This window comes from Larus michahellis, chromosome 8 (genome assembly GCF_964199755.1).
Source record: "Larus michahellis chromosome 8, bLarMic1.1, whole genome shotgun sequence".
Classification (NCBI taxonomy): Eukaryota; Metazoa; Chordata; class Aves; order Charadriiformes; family Laridae; genus Larus; species Larus michahellis.
Window position 1 is genome coordinate 16,382,834 of NC_133903.1, and position 14,354 is coordinate 16,397,187.

Consider the following 14,354-nt stretch of genomic DNA (forward strand, 5'->3'; position numbering starts at 1 on the left):
TAGCACCACTGTGCAAACCTTTCCAACGCTGCCCAGCCCACAGGCAGGAAACGCGGGGAACAGCTTTGCTAGGGGCAGTGGGACCCAGCAGGGAGGAAGAGGCAAGGTCCAGAGCATCTTTTCAGGTATACTGAGTTAGGCACAAATATAAACTTGCAAATCAATCTTAAGCAACAGTTAATCTTGTCTGCACTGGAGGGCTGAATTTCTCAATGTGTCCTTTGATTTTAAACTTCATCCAAAAAGAATTTTTTGGGGCCTAAAATAAAATTTCAAAGTTTGCACTCGAAAATTCCAGTCCAAATTTTAAATTCAAGTGTGCTGAGACTCACGGTATGACTTTTGTGTCTATAACACCCACAGATTTCCCCTCTACAGAAAACAGATATAAACAAATGCCAGGAACAGGCCAGGAGCAAATAGATGTCTTGGAAACTCTTTATGTGGCAATTTAAACATCTATACCTAGCATTCAATTGTAGGCCACAAACTAACATGCTCTTTTTCAAGTTCATCTGGTTGCACACAGGGTTTTGAGAGACCTGAAAATTCAGCTTTAAAACAAAAACATTGGGCAGCTTTGGCTGCCGGTGTAACTATTCACCAAACCACAACAGAGTGGTGAGAGAGCAAACACGATCCCATCCCGCCTTGTGCATGATCAGACTCATTAGGGGAAATCTCACGGCAGACACTGCCTTGCAAAAGCAAAGGCCGTGGGTTTGTTCTGAAACCTCGCAGTGACCTCTGAAAAATATTGATTTTTCAAGCTGCAAAGGGAGCAGGTACTACAGATGTTCTCCTTTTTTTTTAAAAAAAGGAACTGAAAGGATGAATCCATTCTCTCTGGCATTACCAGCTCACATCTGATCAGAGGCTCCAAACCCTGAAGGAACATGCAAAGCACGGCTAACACCTCCGTTCTTCTTGCATTAAATGCTGCAACTCCAGTAACGCTGCTTATCCCAGCAGCCATACACCAACTGACAGATAAAGCTGAATTCTCTCAAAATACACAGTAAAAGGCATCTTGAAGCAGTAGTTACCCACGCTATCTATTGGATCAAACACTCACAAGAGAAAACGTGACAATAAATGGGCAAGCAGGACAACAGAGTTAAGGGACTATGTGAAAGCTATCGGGGTTGATAAAACAGCTTACTGAAGAGAAGCAAAGACACATGGAAACATGAAACACTTGCAGGGATATTTTCCCTGCATAGTATAACATTCACGGAACAAACAAAAAAAAAATACAGTTGGTTCCTTTCATTCTTTGGTCCAAGTGCACCAAGGCAGAAGCTTTAATTACATAATTACACTCTCCTCAGCATAATTTTGTCTACAGTGCACTATACAACAATAACCCAGAATTAAAGACAACAAGAAAACCAGATTTTCAGTTCTGATCTGAATCTTAATTTCATTCTTCTACATTTGCATTCAACTGTACAATTTCAAGCTTTCATTATAGCTTTACGTACATAATTTCTCCTTCACCTGCCCCTCCTTGGATGGAAAATAATTTAAGACTCTAGGAATTTGACAAGGAAGAAGCTACACCCTCCAGCAGCAGCGTATGCCACTGCCTTTAGCCAGGCAACAAAGTTAAATGATTTCACCAATATACACACAAAGATTCATGCAACATGAAATACAGTCATGTCACAGAAAGTGCAGTTCGGATCCACATTTGCCTTCATCTTTACAGATTCTCCATGAAGTCATCTATTTAGCAGGCTTTTTACTGTGAGCCTCGCAAATCTCCATGGGCCTGCCCCAAGCTCTTTGGCTGGGGACCAGCAAACCCCAAAGCCACTTTCTTTTAGGGGCAGAAAGCAGAACAGCAAAAACCAGCAACAGAAGAGAATACCAAAAAAACAAGTTTTCAAAGTCGCATTAGGGAGTCACTTAGCTCCAATTGTACTTTATTCTTCTTAACCAACTAAAAATATGCAGCAAACAGTCCAGGAAGACATGTGACTGTGCGAAGGTGAGAATACTGCATTGGATGCAGTGTGTGTCATGAACCCCAGGGACCCAGTTTAAGTAGTCCCCGATAGGAAATCTAGAACTGCACAAAGCATTCAAAGGTGCAGTAGGTACACCAGGAATTTACGGAAGGTAAATCTTTGTTCTGCTTTTTGCTTCTTTTCTAACTACTCTTAACATTTTATGGGGATTTTTTGCAGCGTTACTGCACCCTGAGCTTTTTCACTGAACTATCTGCTGTAGTTCCAAAAGCTCTTTTCAGAACAGTTACGTACTATATAAGGGTTGTTTGGCCTTACACGCATTACTTTACATTTATCTATTCTGAATTTCATCTGCTGTCTTATCAGACAGTTAACTGGTATCCAGAGACCTTGCTGCAACTTTTCCTTTTTCCCACAGACTTCAAGAGTCACTGGGCAAAAATAGCTTCATTCCCCATAGTCTAACTGGCTATTAAACCCTCAAAGACATTCCATTTTATCCCACAAAAACTTAGTTTCAACACGGTTTTTTTCCAACTCTGGTTAGATAATACCTGATGAGCGATACTGAGGGATACGTGACGAGGGATTAGGATACTGAGAGGGGATATCATAGTCTAAAATTGAGAGGGAGAAGTAAATAGGGAAAAGCTGTTCAACATCTCTCCATCAGAAGACCTAATGACACTAGAAGGAGCAAAGTTCAAAAAGAAATAGAAAGAGACACAGAAACTAGTTAAGCCATGGACCTCCTTATCAGAGGATGCTGGCATTGTTAAATATTTACTCTGGCTCAAAGGATTGTGGACTAATTCCGGGAAGTGAGATCAGCTGAAGGCTGCTGAATACAGAAACCACCTCCAGAGCTGCAAGCTGCAGGAAGCTGGAGAATATTTGGGGGAATATCACTGCTCTTTTGCTCTATTCTCCTGTTCTGTCCGAACAGCGACTGTGAGCTGCTGCCCCAAAATGGGAACCCGAATGTTGGCCAGTATCACACAGAATTGCAGCCTTTTTTTTTTTCATTACTATTGACAAACAAAGACAATTTCACCTCATTTTATAAAAGGTTATGAATTTTTACATACACATATGTCATTTTATGTCTATCCTATTTATCTCTGAAATTAATAATGCATTAATAAATTCCCAGTTTGCTGGGGGTGAGCTTATAGTTTTGGAGTTTGTTTATTTTGCTAGAGGTTGTGACTCCTTAAGAGCTTTGAAATTATTTCACATTTCCTTGTAAAGGACAGATTGACTATCCTTTGGTCAAATAACTGCAATTGGTTTGTATTTTATAGCACAGCTACACAAGTCACATCTAATAATTCGTTAAGTCTCATATAATTATTCCACTTCTCCCTGAGCTGCTGAGACAGGCTAGATCTACCAGTCAGTTCAAGTCCCACTAGGCTAAAAATGTATAAAGGCTCTTTGTGTATTAAAAGAAAAGAAACAATCAATCCTCTCCTCCCCATAAACCTGCCCATACTTTCACTTTTATTCCGATGTAAAGCTAAGTTTGCTAAAAACAGGCAGGCAGATACATAGCTAGTATCAAGCTGACATATCTGCACTTGCAGATAAAACTTGGTGAAAGCGGTCTTAACTCCCTAAATTGAATACCGGATTAAAAGGACACCCACTGTAACACTGGTTAATTTGTCAGCACTGGAGGCACCAGCAACCGGAGTCTCCTGGTCCTGAAGCCATTGCTTTTTGTTCCATACCAATGCTGGATTTTAAGGAAAAGATGAATGAAGACTCCCAAATCTATTTTCTGAACTGATCAAAGAGAAACATTCTGGTCTTCCCCACTAGAGTCAAAAAAGGTCCCAGAATCAACTAGATCAACTGGATGTTGATTACCTCTAAACTGTCGGTTTAATAATACTCCACTACGATAGCACTGATAGCGTTACAGTCAAGATGCTGGCTACTGATTCCTGCCTTATAAAATACGGGCATTTCATTCCAAATGCAAGGGTCAGTTTGAACTATAAAAGGATTCGTGCACTTGTGCTTTTGTACAAACCAATTTGCTAAGGGACATGTCGGGTCTTGCCTGAAATACCTCAGCACCATCTACAGGAAACCAAGGGCTAGACAGCACCTCTGGAGTTACCGTGATAGTTCGAGAGGCCTTCGACTGGAATTGCAGAAATCAGCAGACACTAGGAAATGCTGGCTCGAGCAAATCTCGGAGAGCCCGGTTTCCATCTGCAATTCAAAGTGCTCTCTCCGCTTTGCTGTTCCCCTATGCCAAAGGCTATGCCAGAAATCTCTGTAAATTTAAAACAGCGCATTGTCACTGCATGCATTTGAAAACTTGCTGTTCCCAGCAGTCTTTTCTGCTCTAAAGGAAACAGACCGAATCTTTCAATCTTTCCTCTTAGGTCATTCTCACTCCTCCACGCTCTCTAGGTGGCCCAAACTTCTTGAAATGTGGTGCCCAAAATTGGATGCAGTATTCATTACAGCAGGGGATTTGCAATCCTGAGCAGGGCTGGTTCCCATCTTACAGACAAGGCTTTTATTTTATGCATTCCTATCTATTTGCTTTTTCTGCAACCCCACGTCACTTGTGACTAACCCTCATTTCATAAAAGACCACACAGACTTCACTCCAGAGCTGCTGCCACTCAGGAATTCTTCATCTTGGAGCTTCAGAGTAAAAAACCTATTTCCAGACCACTTCTTCTAATTGAACAAAAAATTATTTTAATTCTATGCCTGCCTGGCAAGGTATTACTGCAGGTGTAATAAGTATATTTTCTGTTCTCTCATATGAAGCATTAACGGAAAAATACTGCAGAACACCACCTTATTATACAGACAGACGACGCCAACGTTAACTACTCTTCAAATAGAACTTTCCAATCAAATGCACAGACATTTTATATTTTTACCAACAGCTTATTTCTTAAATTTGCTTATGCCAATGTCATGCAACAGTGCCAAAATATAACTGGCACCACTTCTCACAATGCCTAAAGGAGGGAGACTCTGCCTTATTTTACGTCTGGGGGGCAGCACCAATGGGTGTCTCTCTGTGGTCAGGCTATTCCTCCTTATTTCATGGAAGGGTCTTATCAGCACACTCCATGAGCTTGGGCTGTGTGTTCCTCCAGTCACAGCTCAGTGCCACAAGATGTCACTGTGTCACTAAAATGTCTGGAAACAAGATCAGGGTTTGCCCAGTCACAAATACATAGCCCTACAGGAACAGAGAAAAGTAAGTAGTAGGTGAAGTTTAATATTGGAATTACAGGTTACATAAAAAGTGCCTTATTTTAAACTTTAGTACAGGTTTTGTGAGAGTTGTATCGAACAATATACAACATTGCTTCCAAACAGGCTGAAATTCACAGCTCTTAAACATAACAAAAGACTGCTTATTAGAAGTTTTCTAGTGTGCTTTGCAATCATTCAATTATTTAGGCTCTCGGTGCCTTACCTTACAGGGCTTTGCAATTATTCCCTTTGTACAAGGGGAACCACAATCTAAGGAGGCTAAAGGGTTTGTCTAATAGCATACAGTGTGCTCTACAGTCAATCAAGGAACTCAAGAGTAATTTTCCCAAGCCCTGACAAACACCCTATAATCAAGGGGTTCATCATCTTCCTCCCCACCAAAACCTTCTGTGCTCCTCTGTCGAGGTCTTTCACCAAGTGCAGATCCTGAACAGAGGTGTCTGCTCTGCACAAGGAGTCAGCACTGACAAGGTGTCAGAGCAAAAGCGCGCTGTAGGAGGTCGGTGCTGGCTCCTGCTGAAATTCAACACTAACTCCACGCTCCTTTGAAATCCTTGCCAGAACTTTTAATCCAGTCAAGAAACAGCATGTTACACTTTCCATTCTGCTGAAAGTCTCACCACCTAATCCAAATTCACTGTCCAGACATGCACAGTGTAACCAAATGAAGCCAGGGCAGTATCTGACTTGCCATCAGCGCTACATGCAGCATTTTTCTCTCAGCTACAGGTTTAGAGTACTTCTACAGCGATATGATACTCATTTTATGACACTTTTCAATTCTACAATTTGCTTGTCATTACGTGGCTCTGTGCTAAGGAAGAAAATAGTAATTCTTAAACCTGTGACAGACATAAGCAACTTTTAAGAATCATAATACACCCCAAGGGAGACCAAGGTAATGATTAGGATAGTAATTCTGCAAACATTTCACTTGACAGCTCGCCTTCATATTGCACGACCTGGTCTAAAACCCAAATCCCAGCGAGCTGTCAGCATGAAGAGGTGGATAATACCCTAAGGAACAAGGCCAAGAGGTTTCAGTGGGAAGCAGCATACTATAAGCAAGAAAGGAAATCCCACTTACCTGTCATATGTCTCTTTGAGATCTCTGGCCAGTTTGCACTTGGGTAGGATGTGATGAAAAGGTGACTGTGGCCCTTCTGTGGCTACGGAAAAATTCACAACAAAAAAGCATACAACTGATCTCAAAGCAAAGAGAGTTTCCTCTTCCCCCACTAGGTATGAACCCATATCTTAGGGACAGAATCTGTATCTTTTTAATCTACAATTATCCTTCAAAGCTTTTACAATAACTCAAGTTACGTGCTAAAATAATAATAATGAATTATTGCCAACTTCTCCTAAACCTCAACTCAGTTAAGCACATGTAACTGTGAATTTGACAAGTGATGATTTTAAGTGTTTTTGGTTTTATACATGTTATAGTTCTTAATGCTCGCAGCAATATGATGCATCGCTGTCAGACAGAGTTCACCTTAAATAGTGTATATTATTATAGCAAATTGCTCTAAAGTACAGTCTATAAAAATTATCTGTAACTGTTTGCTAGCCATGCTAACAACATGTAAGAGTAAGGTATCCACAGAAGAAATCTGGTGACTCAGCACACAGCATTAAAGCATGGGAAACCTGCTCTAGGTTGGGTGAAGCAGGCGACATTTGAGTTCTTCCATCTCAGCCTGACAGGCAGATCCAAATGGGATGGCTCAGTGCACATTCTCCAGGGATTCCACTGAACTGAGCTAGCGAGGAAAGTAAACAAGCTACTTCACTTCTAAAGCTGACATCTCTGAGCAGGGATGGTGATCTTGGATGAGGCAAAATGCAGTCAAAAGCTGTCAGAATGCTAAAGAGCATCAAAACTTGTTCATACTGATCCCAGCCACAAAAGAAATAAGAAGGCACCATCAGCACTTTTCTGAAAAAGTGCTCCTGGACAAACATATTCCTGCACAACGCTAAGCTCAGCACTCACTTTCTGACATGGCAGACACTTCATCCTGAATAGCTAAGATCAGCTTGGCCTCCCTGGTCAGGTATTGGCAGCGGCGCTCCTCGTGCTGCAAGACTATGGCGATTCTTCGGGAGAGGTTGTGTAAGCAGTTTATCACGGATGGATCTGCATTGGCCTAGAGGCAACACGGAAAAGAAACAGGTCGGTCATTCAGTCACAGTAACATACATGGAACTACAGTGATGGATAAGTAGTCACAATAATTATCTTCAGTAGATATAACAAGTCAGCCTCTTCTGCAACCAGCAAAAGAAAGGAGTTTTCTCTAGCAGCAACAAAGCAGAAGCTCAGAGATGGCCAAAGTTAAAGAGAAGACTCAGGGATTTCTAAGCTTGTCCATGTGCATCAAATGAACACAGAACGTGGAGTATGACACTCCTATCTGTTTTATTTTTTCCAGTTGTTACTGGGCCCTTTGCTAGCAGAGACACCAAAGAACTGTATTTCACACAGTGAGAAAAGTGTCAGGCTATTTGAAAAGGCAGAATATCACAATGTGCAGGTTAAATTCACTGGGAGCATAAGGACTGCAGGGCCTTTAACTTAGCCCATTCGCTCCACCTTGCTATGCTGAGGATTGTCCTATATACTGACAAGACAGTAACTAGGTAAGAATTACCAGCACATGATCGGTAATTTGATCGCAAACCAGAATGAATTTGGATTTAAGTTTCCAAATATTTCACAAATATGGCTTATTACTAATACTGCATTTGTGCAAGTCCCAGAATGAAAGTGCTGGAAAAATCTATCATGTAAGTACAGCTGACAAGGGGGAGGGGGGGGAACTCGGCTCCAGTCTGAGTAAGCAGCTGCCTCATGTTTGTTAAGACATTTAAAGGAATTCACAGTTCCAACGAGCGATAACTTGGCATGTAAACTAGCAAACCATGAGTCATCAGTTTTGGATTCCACTATTCTTGATGAGTCACGACACGTTGGTAACCCTGAAACTTAAACACAGCAGGATCAGTGCTGATTATAACATTTGGGACTTTGCCTGCTCTGTCTGCCCACTGCAGATGGACTCTCATCTTTATCTCAGAATGCCTCACCCACCCTCCGCACTGCGCTACACCATGCTAGGAAAAAACTTCCACTTGCTTTTTGCACAGCACTTTTCAGAAACTTGACAGCTCTCGACGAACTAAGAGTGTCTCATTTGGCAAACATGATTTAGTGCTGCATTACACACACAACTACATCAGTATCATCACAGTGACAAAATGCAAAAAAGCAAGTTTTTCTAGAAATTACATTCTAGAAAAATGAGGGCTAGATATAGCCTTCATTATACTTCACTAAGCTCTTGCAATACTGCAAATGAAGGAGCACTGGTTTCGACAATTCTGCATTGCACATGACTCAATGTGCATCAATGTTTGTGTTTGCATGTGCATCTACTACATACACCTACCTACAACCGAAGCGCGGTGCTCTACCAATACACCAAAACATCAAAACTCTTGAAACTAATGTCTCTTAATGTGTGAAATCTAAAATCAACTTCAGTGTTGCAAATTTGGCACTTCTTGACCTAAGAACACCTAAGAACTCAAGGCAAAACACTGGATCCCTATCAGAACTCACCGAATCATTTATTTCTTGCTTCAGACTGAATGCTGGGATAATTGTCTTTTGTGAAACCTTGCTTTTCAATTGAGGACAAGCCATCTAGACTGTGGCCATGTCCACGTTAGTCACCACTAGAAAGCGAGCAGTAAGAAAAGTACTAGTGCTAAAAGGAAAAAAACGTCATTTCACAAGCAGGGAGCAGGAGGCTTTTAAATCATGACATTATACCCGGTCAAGCAAAAAGATCAACCACTTCCATAAAGACAGTTATTCCAACTCCATCTTTCATTTTTAAAATGCTTCTTCCTATGTGTACATGCCACAAAAATATTATGATGGCTCCACAGATACAACCTCTGGGCTGGGAAGAGAAAGACGGAGTTCAGACAGCAAATAATGCTCAAACATAATGAAATTTCTAGGGTTTTATATCACCAAATTAGTCAAGCCAGGATCCCTTAACATAGCAGGCCTGAAAAAAATTCCAAGAAAAAACAATATATTTGCTCCAGGTTCTTGCTGAGCAGCAAAACCTACTTATTCTTCACTTGTACCTTCTTCTCATTCAGAACGCTAGAGCTGCTGCTCCCTGGCACTCTCCCTTTACAATGATCTCATTGCTAAGAGGACACAGCTTTCAAATGCTGCCCATTTAATTACAAAAAAAAGCCTAGAGGCACTGAGCAAAGGCACATGTCTCTGTACCATACAGCATGAGCAAGGGCTCAAAACCATGCTGTTCTGAGGCAGAGTAGGTTTCTGCATCACTCTGCACTTGAGCTGACCAAGGCCATGGTGGGGACCTGACTCTTACGGCTGGCCAAGCATGAGCCACTGACCACGCAGCCTGCCGCCTCTGCTTCTGGAGCAGAACCGACCACCCAGTTCCAAGCTGCATGGAGTCACGAGGGCTCAACAACATGCCAGCGCAGCTGTATGGATCTGGTCCTATCCTGGGCAGGAGCAGAGCAGTGACGTACAGAGAGCAGCATCTGACACACAGGAGGGTCAGGCGCAGGCCGGCTTCATGCACAGTTCAGTTGGACAAGCCTCAGTTGCAGGGTCTAGAAAAATCACAGCAGATTACCAGCTCACTAATAACAGAGGACAAGACACATACAGGACCTGCAACTGGGTTCATATCTATTTTGCAAAGTGGCTTCTTGCACGCCTTTACACACTGAACAATTGGACCTGTTTTCCACTGGCCTGGAAAACTTTCCCACTTGTCATCGTCATATTCTACATTGTTTAGGTTTGTTGTTTCAAATTAAAATAGCCCAATGAAATCAGGCACTGACTGTTTTACAAGAGATCACTGGAACGTGAGCCTACTGCATTCTATTATACATCTGAAGCACATTCCACTTTCAGATGGAATGAAGACTTACCCTTAGTGCAAACACCACGTTGAAGAGAATCATAGTGGGCATCTCTCTCTTTGGTGAGGGATCAGTTTTGGATACCTGAAAAATATTTAAAAAAAAAAATCCCATAGGCTAGTGTCAGTTGGATCCAGTAATAAAGGGGGAAAAGGAGAAGAAAAAAAAAAAAAGAAAGCCTAACTCAGGCAAATAACAACTGTGCTGAGGAAAAAGAGCAGACAAATCATATCACCAAATTTGACTTATAAAAAATAAAATTATGATTTTATTTTTTTTTATTAAAGTGTCACAGTTACTCTACAACACTGCCTTTTCTGAGAAGCTGTGAAGGCTTAAACCAAACCGTTTTGGTCATGACCATGGAAATAAGTATCAGTTAAGACAGCAGTCTTACAAGGTGTCTTTACTATTGCATTTTAGCATCATTAGGGAACCTACGTTTAAAGTCCTTAGCACAGTTGTCATATATATTGCTAACTAAAAAGAAATCCACAAATTTCTCATCCCAGGCCACATCTATTCTTGCCTTTCCTAAAATCCCCGTTTGGACTGTGTCATGTTACAAACTGCTGCTGTTATCAGAAAAAAACATGCTGTAGAACTGCAGCACTAAAATAAAAGGTTTGATTTTCCCTTCCTGCAGGACTTCAAACACATTCTCCAGCCCCCGCCCCGTTCTTTCTGCAGCAGACAGCTTCAGCCCTAAGGCAGGTACAGACTTTCTGGTGGGGAGAACAGTGGAAGCCAGGACTAGCGAGCTGAATTCGCGCATCCGAGCCTAACAACTCTGAACGGAGCAAGCGTCGCCACAAGATGGAGCACAAATCCAGAGGACATTACTGCCACCCCAAAGGTCCCTGCTGAACACCCATCCAATCCCAGTGAAACCAGCTATAACCTGCTGGGCCAAACACCCTGCTCACCTCTTATTCGGTCTCTACCCGACATACGTGCATGCGTTGCTAATGCAGAGTCTGAGAGAGGGCAAACGCAGAGAAGATGGCAAAAGCAGGGCTGCATCCTCCCTTCCTGACAGGTCCCGAGCATCAGCAACAAACTGCTCAGCAGTGAACTCCAAAATTTGAGTGCTTTCACTCAGTAGTCTTAAAAATTAGAGAAACTAAAAGAAGCGATATGCATTTTTGTTTTTTCAAAAGCGTAAATGAAGTTCTATCAAAAAGGCAGTGATAGGAGAGTGGTAAAGCCCATTTACTGTGTTTATTTATTCCCCTGGAATTACAGGTTCCAGGATGTCTTGTGAACTTTAATAAAGACTCAAAAGCATTTCTGACGTTAGGGAGTGATCCTGTTCCTTCCTTAAAATCAAAGAAACTACCACCATTAACATCAATTGGGATGCAGGCTAGATTTCATATCACCTCTTGTCCAGAAAAAGGAAGACTAAGCTGGAAAAGAAAATGCTGAAGGAATCTGAAGAATTCAGAATATTGCTACAGAAAAGGTGGTCTGGCACATAGGATTAAGTATTCGTGCACTTGGAACTCCTGAATCTCATCTGAGTAAGAATTTGCTGAGCTGTCCTGTGGATTAATTTACTGCAGTATGAACTCTGAAGAAACCCAAACCAGAGACTGAGAGGTGACTCCAGTTACTGCCTTTGCTCCATGGGAAAGGAGCTCCATCCTCCTAACTGCAAAAGGGTCCAAGATTTAGACTCAAATGCACTAGCAGAGACAGCTGTGACGTCTAGAACATTCCGGACACCAGAAAGTTCTGGGGTGATAAGACACACCCAAAAAGAAGATCCTACAAGAAGCAACCAAAAAAGTGTTTACAGCGCTTTAGAACTTTGTTTATTTACCTGGATGCAGTTTTATTTAGACAAATTGAAAAAAGAGACATTTCATGCAATTAGGATAAAGCTGACTGGAAAGTGGAGAGAATGTATAATCATAAGTGGTGAAAAAAACACAAATACAAATTTTCAACTTCATTTACACCACGTTTAGAAAGTTGTGCCTTTCAGAGGAGATTAGCAAAATAAAGAAATGTGATAACTGTGAGAGATCAGGGCCTGACCAGCCCTAGCTGGGTCTCCACACACACACCTTTGCCCAGGACCCAGGAGCCCCATTTAAGCTGAGCCCCTGGCCCATAGGTGTGCCTGTCTCCAGACCCGTCTCCTGGATGGACCTTCGACACACATCATCGTAGGTAGCTTGTCTCCAGGATGGACCTTTGTTAAGTACATTGCAGCCTTGTCCTCCAGCCCCGTCTCTGGTCCTATCTCCTTTTGCTCCTGGCTGGGGTCCCTGGCCGGACCCTGGGCCCAGTTCATTCCTTGCCTTGTCTGGGGCTGGTGATGTACTTGCACACCCTGGGGACACTTGAATTGTGTCTTCCAAAACAGCTTAAGCATTTAAGGACTGAGTCTTGGTGATCCTCCATCACAATTCTTGTAGACTCACGACTGAGTTTCAAAACTGGAACAGTAGCATTTTCTGATGCTTGAGGCCAGCTCCTCACTTGGATTAAAGCAGTCTGGTCCTCTAAATATCAAGCAGCAGTTCCCAACAATCTGTTTGCACCTCTAATTATAGATAGAAAGGATGATAGAATTGGCAAGCAGATTATTTTTCCTGAAAAAATGAACGACTTGGTAAATTTGATGAAAAAGGAGACCAAAGCAGTTCAGTGACAGAGATCAGTGTAGGGTTCAGAAATTACCAGTCTAGTTCATTCTTGCAGTCTATCAGAAAGAAGGAATGGGACAGGGAATATTTTGCACATAGAAGCATGTTAATTCTCTCCTAGATTTAAGCAGGTCCTTTTTCCATAGCCTGGGCGGCACCTGCTTTCATTCCAAGCAGCTAAAACACAGGCCACAGAGCAAGGTCTCAATGCAAACAGCAGCTTGACCTCGTCCACAAGAAAATTTTAGATCTCTTTCAACTCCCTACCTATTCTCACTGAGCTTTGTGAATCAACTTCAGCACCAGTTAGAGTTAAAAACAAGGCTGACGTAGTTTCTAGCATTTGTGAAGGTTTTTAGTGTGGGGTTGTTGGGGTTTTTTTTAACTGCCATACTAATTAGACGTGCTAAAGAGCTAACTTGCAATAACTAATGTGATGAGAAACAGCTTTTTGAGCTGGACTGCTTAGTATTACTTCTCTTTACCCACACTGCTTTCCTACGCTAACCGGGAGGGGGGTTCTGTGAATCACTGACACAGCTCCCTTGGTTTGCCACTCACTGTATCTATCTGGAAATAAAAGACAGCTTTGAGCATCGTGAACTAAAAACAGGATTAAAAAGCAAAGATGCACATTCTGAATTCTAAGTTTCCTAACAAAGCCACGCAGTTTGAAAAGAAGGCCAGTCACCAGAGCGGACCTCGGATCATACCTGCCCAAGGGCATGTTGGAGCAAGGTGGGATGGCCAACAAAGCGAACATTATCAATCTTCAGTTCAAACTTTTTGCCGCACATATCTGACTTGGTAGCCAAAATTGTTGCCAGGATGACATCTGAAAACCTTGAAGAGCAGAGATAGAAGTTATTACAATTTTCAAAAAGCATACCCGCAGAATATTCCTCCAAATGCAGATATATTTTAACTTGTGAGTTTTTAAAGGATTGTACATTGTGTTTGAATTGCTGTACCTGGAGTACCACCAATTATGGAAAATTAAGAACCCCTTAATTACATCTCTCAGATCATCGCAATTATAAAACAGGAAGCATTCACGACAAAGACTGCAGGGTCATGCTTATTTAATTACATGCTCAGCAAAATACACTGGAAAGATTAGATGCAGTTCACTTAAATATAAAAACAGCTTGAGTTAGCCATTGCCTGGATTTAGCTGCAGGTTAATGAACTTACTAAGCAACTACATATTGACACAGCCTGTCACTCAAGCACAACAGAGATCTTTAAGCCACCCAGTATGGAAGAGGGGAAGGCAAGAAAGAGCTGATTCTAGAACTAGAAGAAACATACATCCAACGCTTGTCCCTCCTTTCCCAAATCTCATCAGTGTGACTCAGAGTTACTCAACAGATCTCAATCTGTGGTCAACAGGCCACTGGTACCCTTCTGAGAGCTGCCTGGCCTCACCTGCACCTTCTCATTTGATAAACCAAACTGAGACCAATTT

General features: G+C 41.9%; 1 protein-coding gene across 19 annotated transcripts in view; it reads right to left on the bottom strand.

Annotated features, from left to right (window-relative positions):
* Positions 1–14,354, bottom strand: part of NPRL3 (NPR3 like, GATOR1 complex subunit) — a 45,669-nt gene that overhangs the window by 21,290 nt on the left and 10,025 nt on the right. For 5 of the 19 annotated variants that reach the window (XM_074596761.1, XM_074596759.1, XM_074596766.1 and 2 more), the window contains 5 exons: positions 13,600–13,729; positions 10,239–10,313; positions 7,234–7,387; positions 6,322–6,403; positions 4,105–4,263 (listed from right to left, as the gene is read on the bottom strand). In XM_074596761.1, the coding sequence (XP_074452862.1) occupies positions 4,105–4,263; positions 6,322–6,403; positions 7,234–7,387; positions 10,239–10,313; positions 13,600–13,729 (600 nt within the window). Of the gene's footprint in view, positions 1–4,104; positions 4,264–6,321; positions 6,404–7,233; positions 7,388–7,891; positions 8,005–10,238; positions 10,314–10,670; positions 10,870–11,155; positions 11,257–13,587; positions 13,730–13,857; positions 13,895–14,080; positions 14,104–14,197; positions 14,300–14,354 lie in introns of those variants that run through there. The other 14 variants (XM_074596775.1, XM_074596774.1, XM_074596763.1 and 11 more) reach the window with 11 other exon arrangements.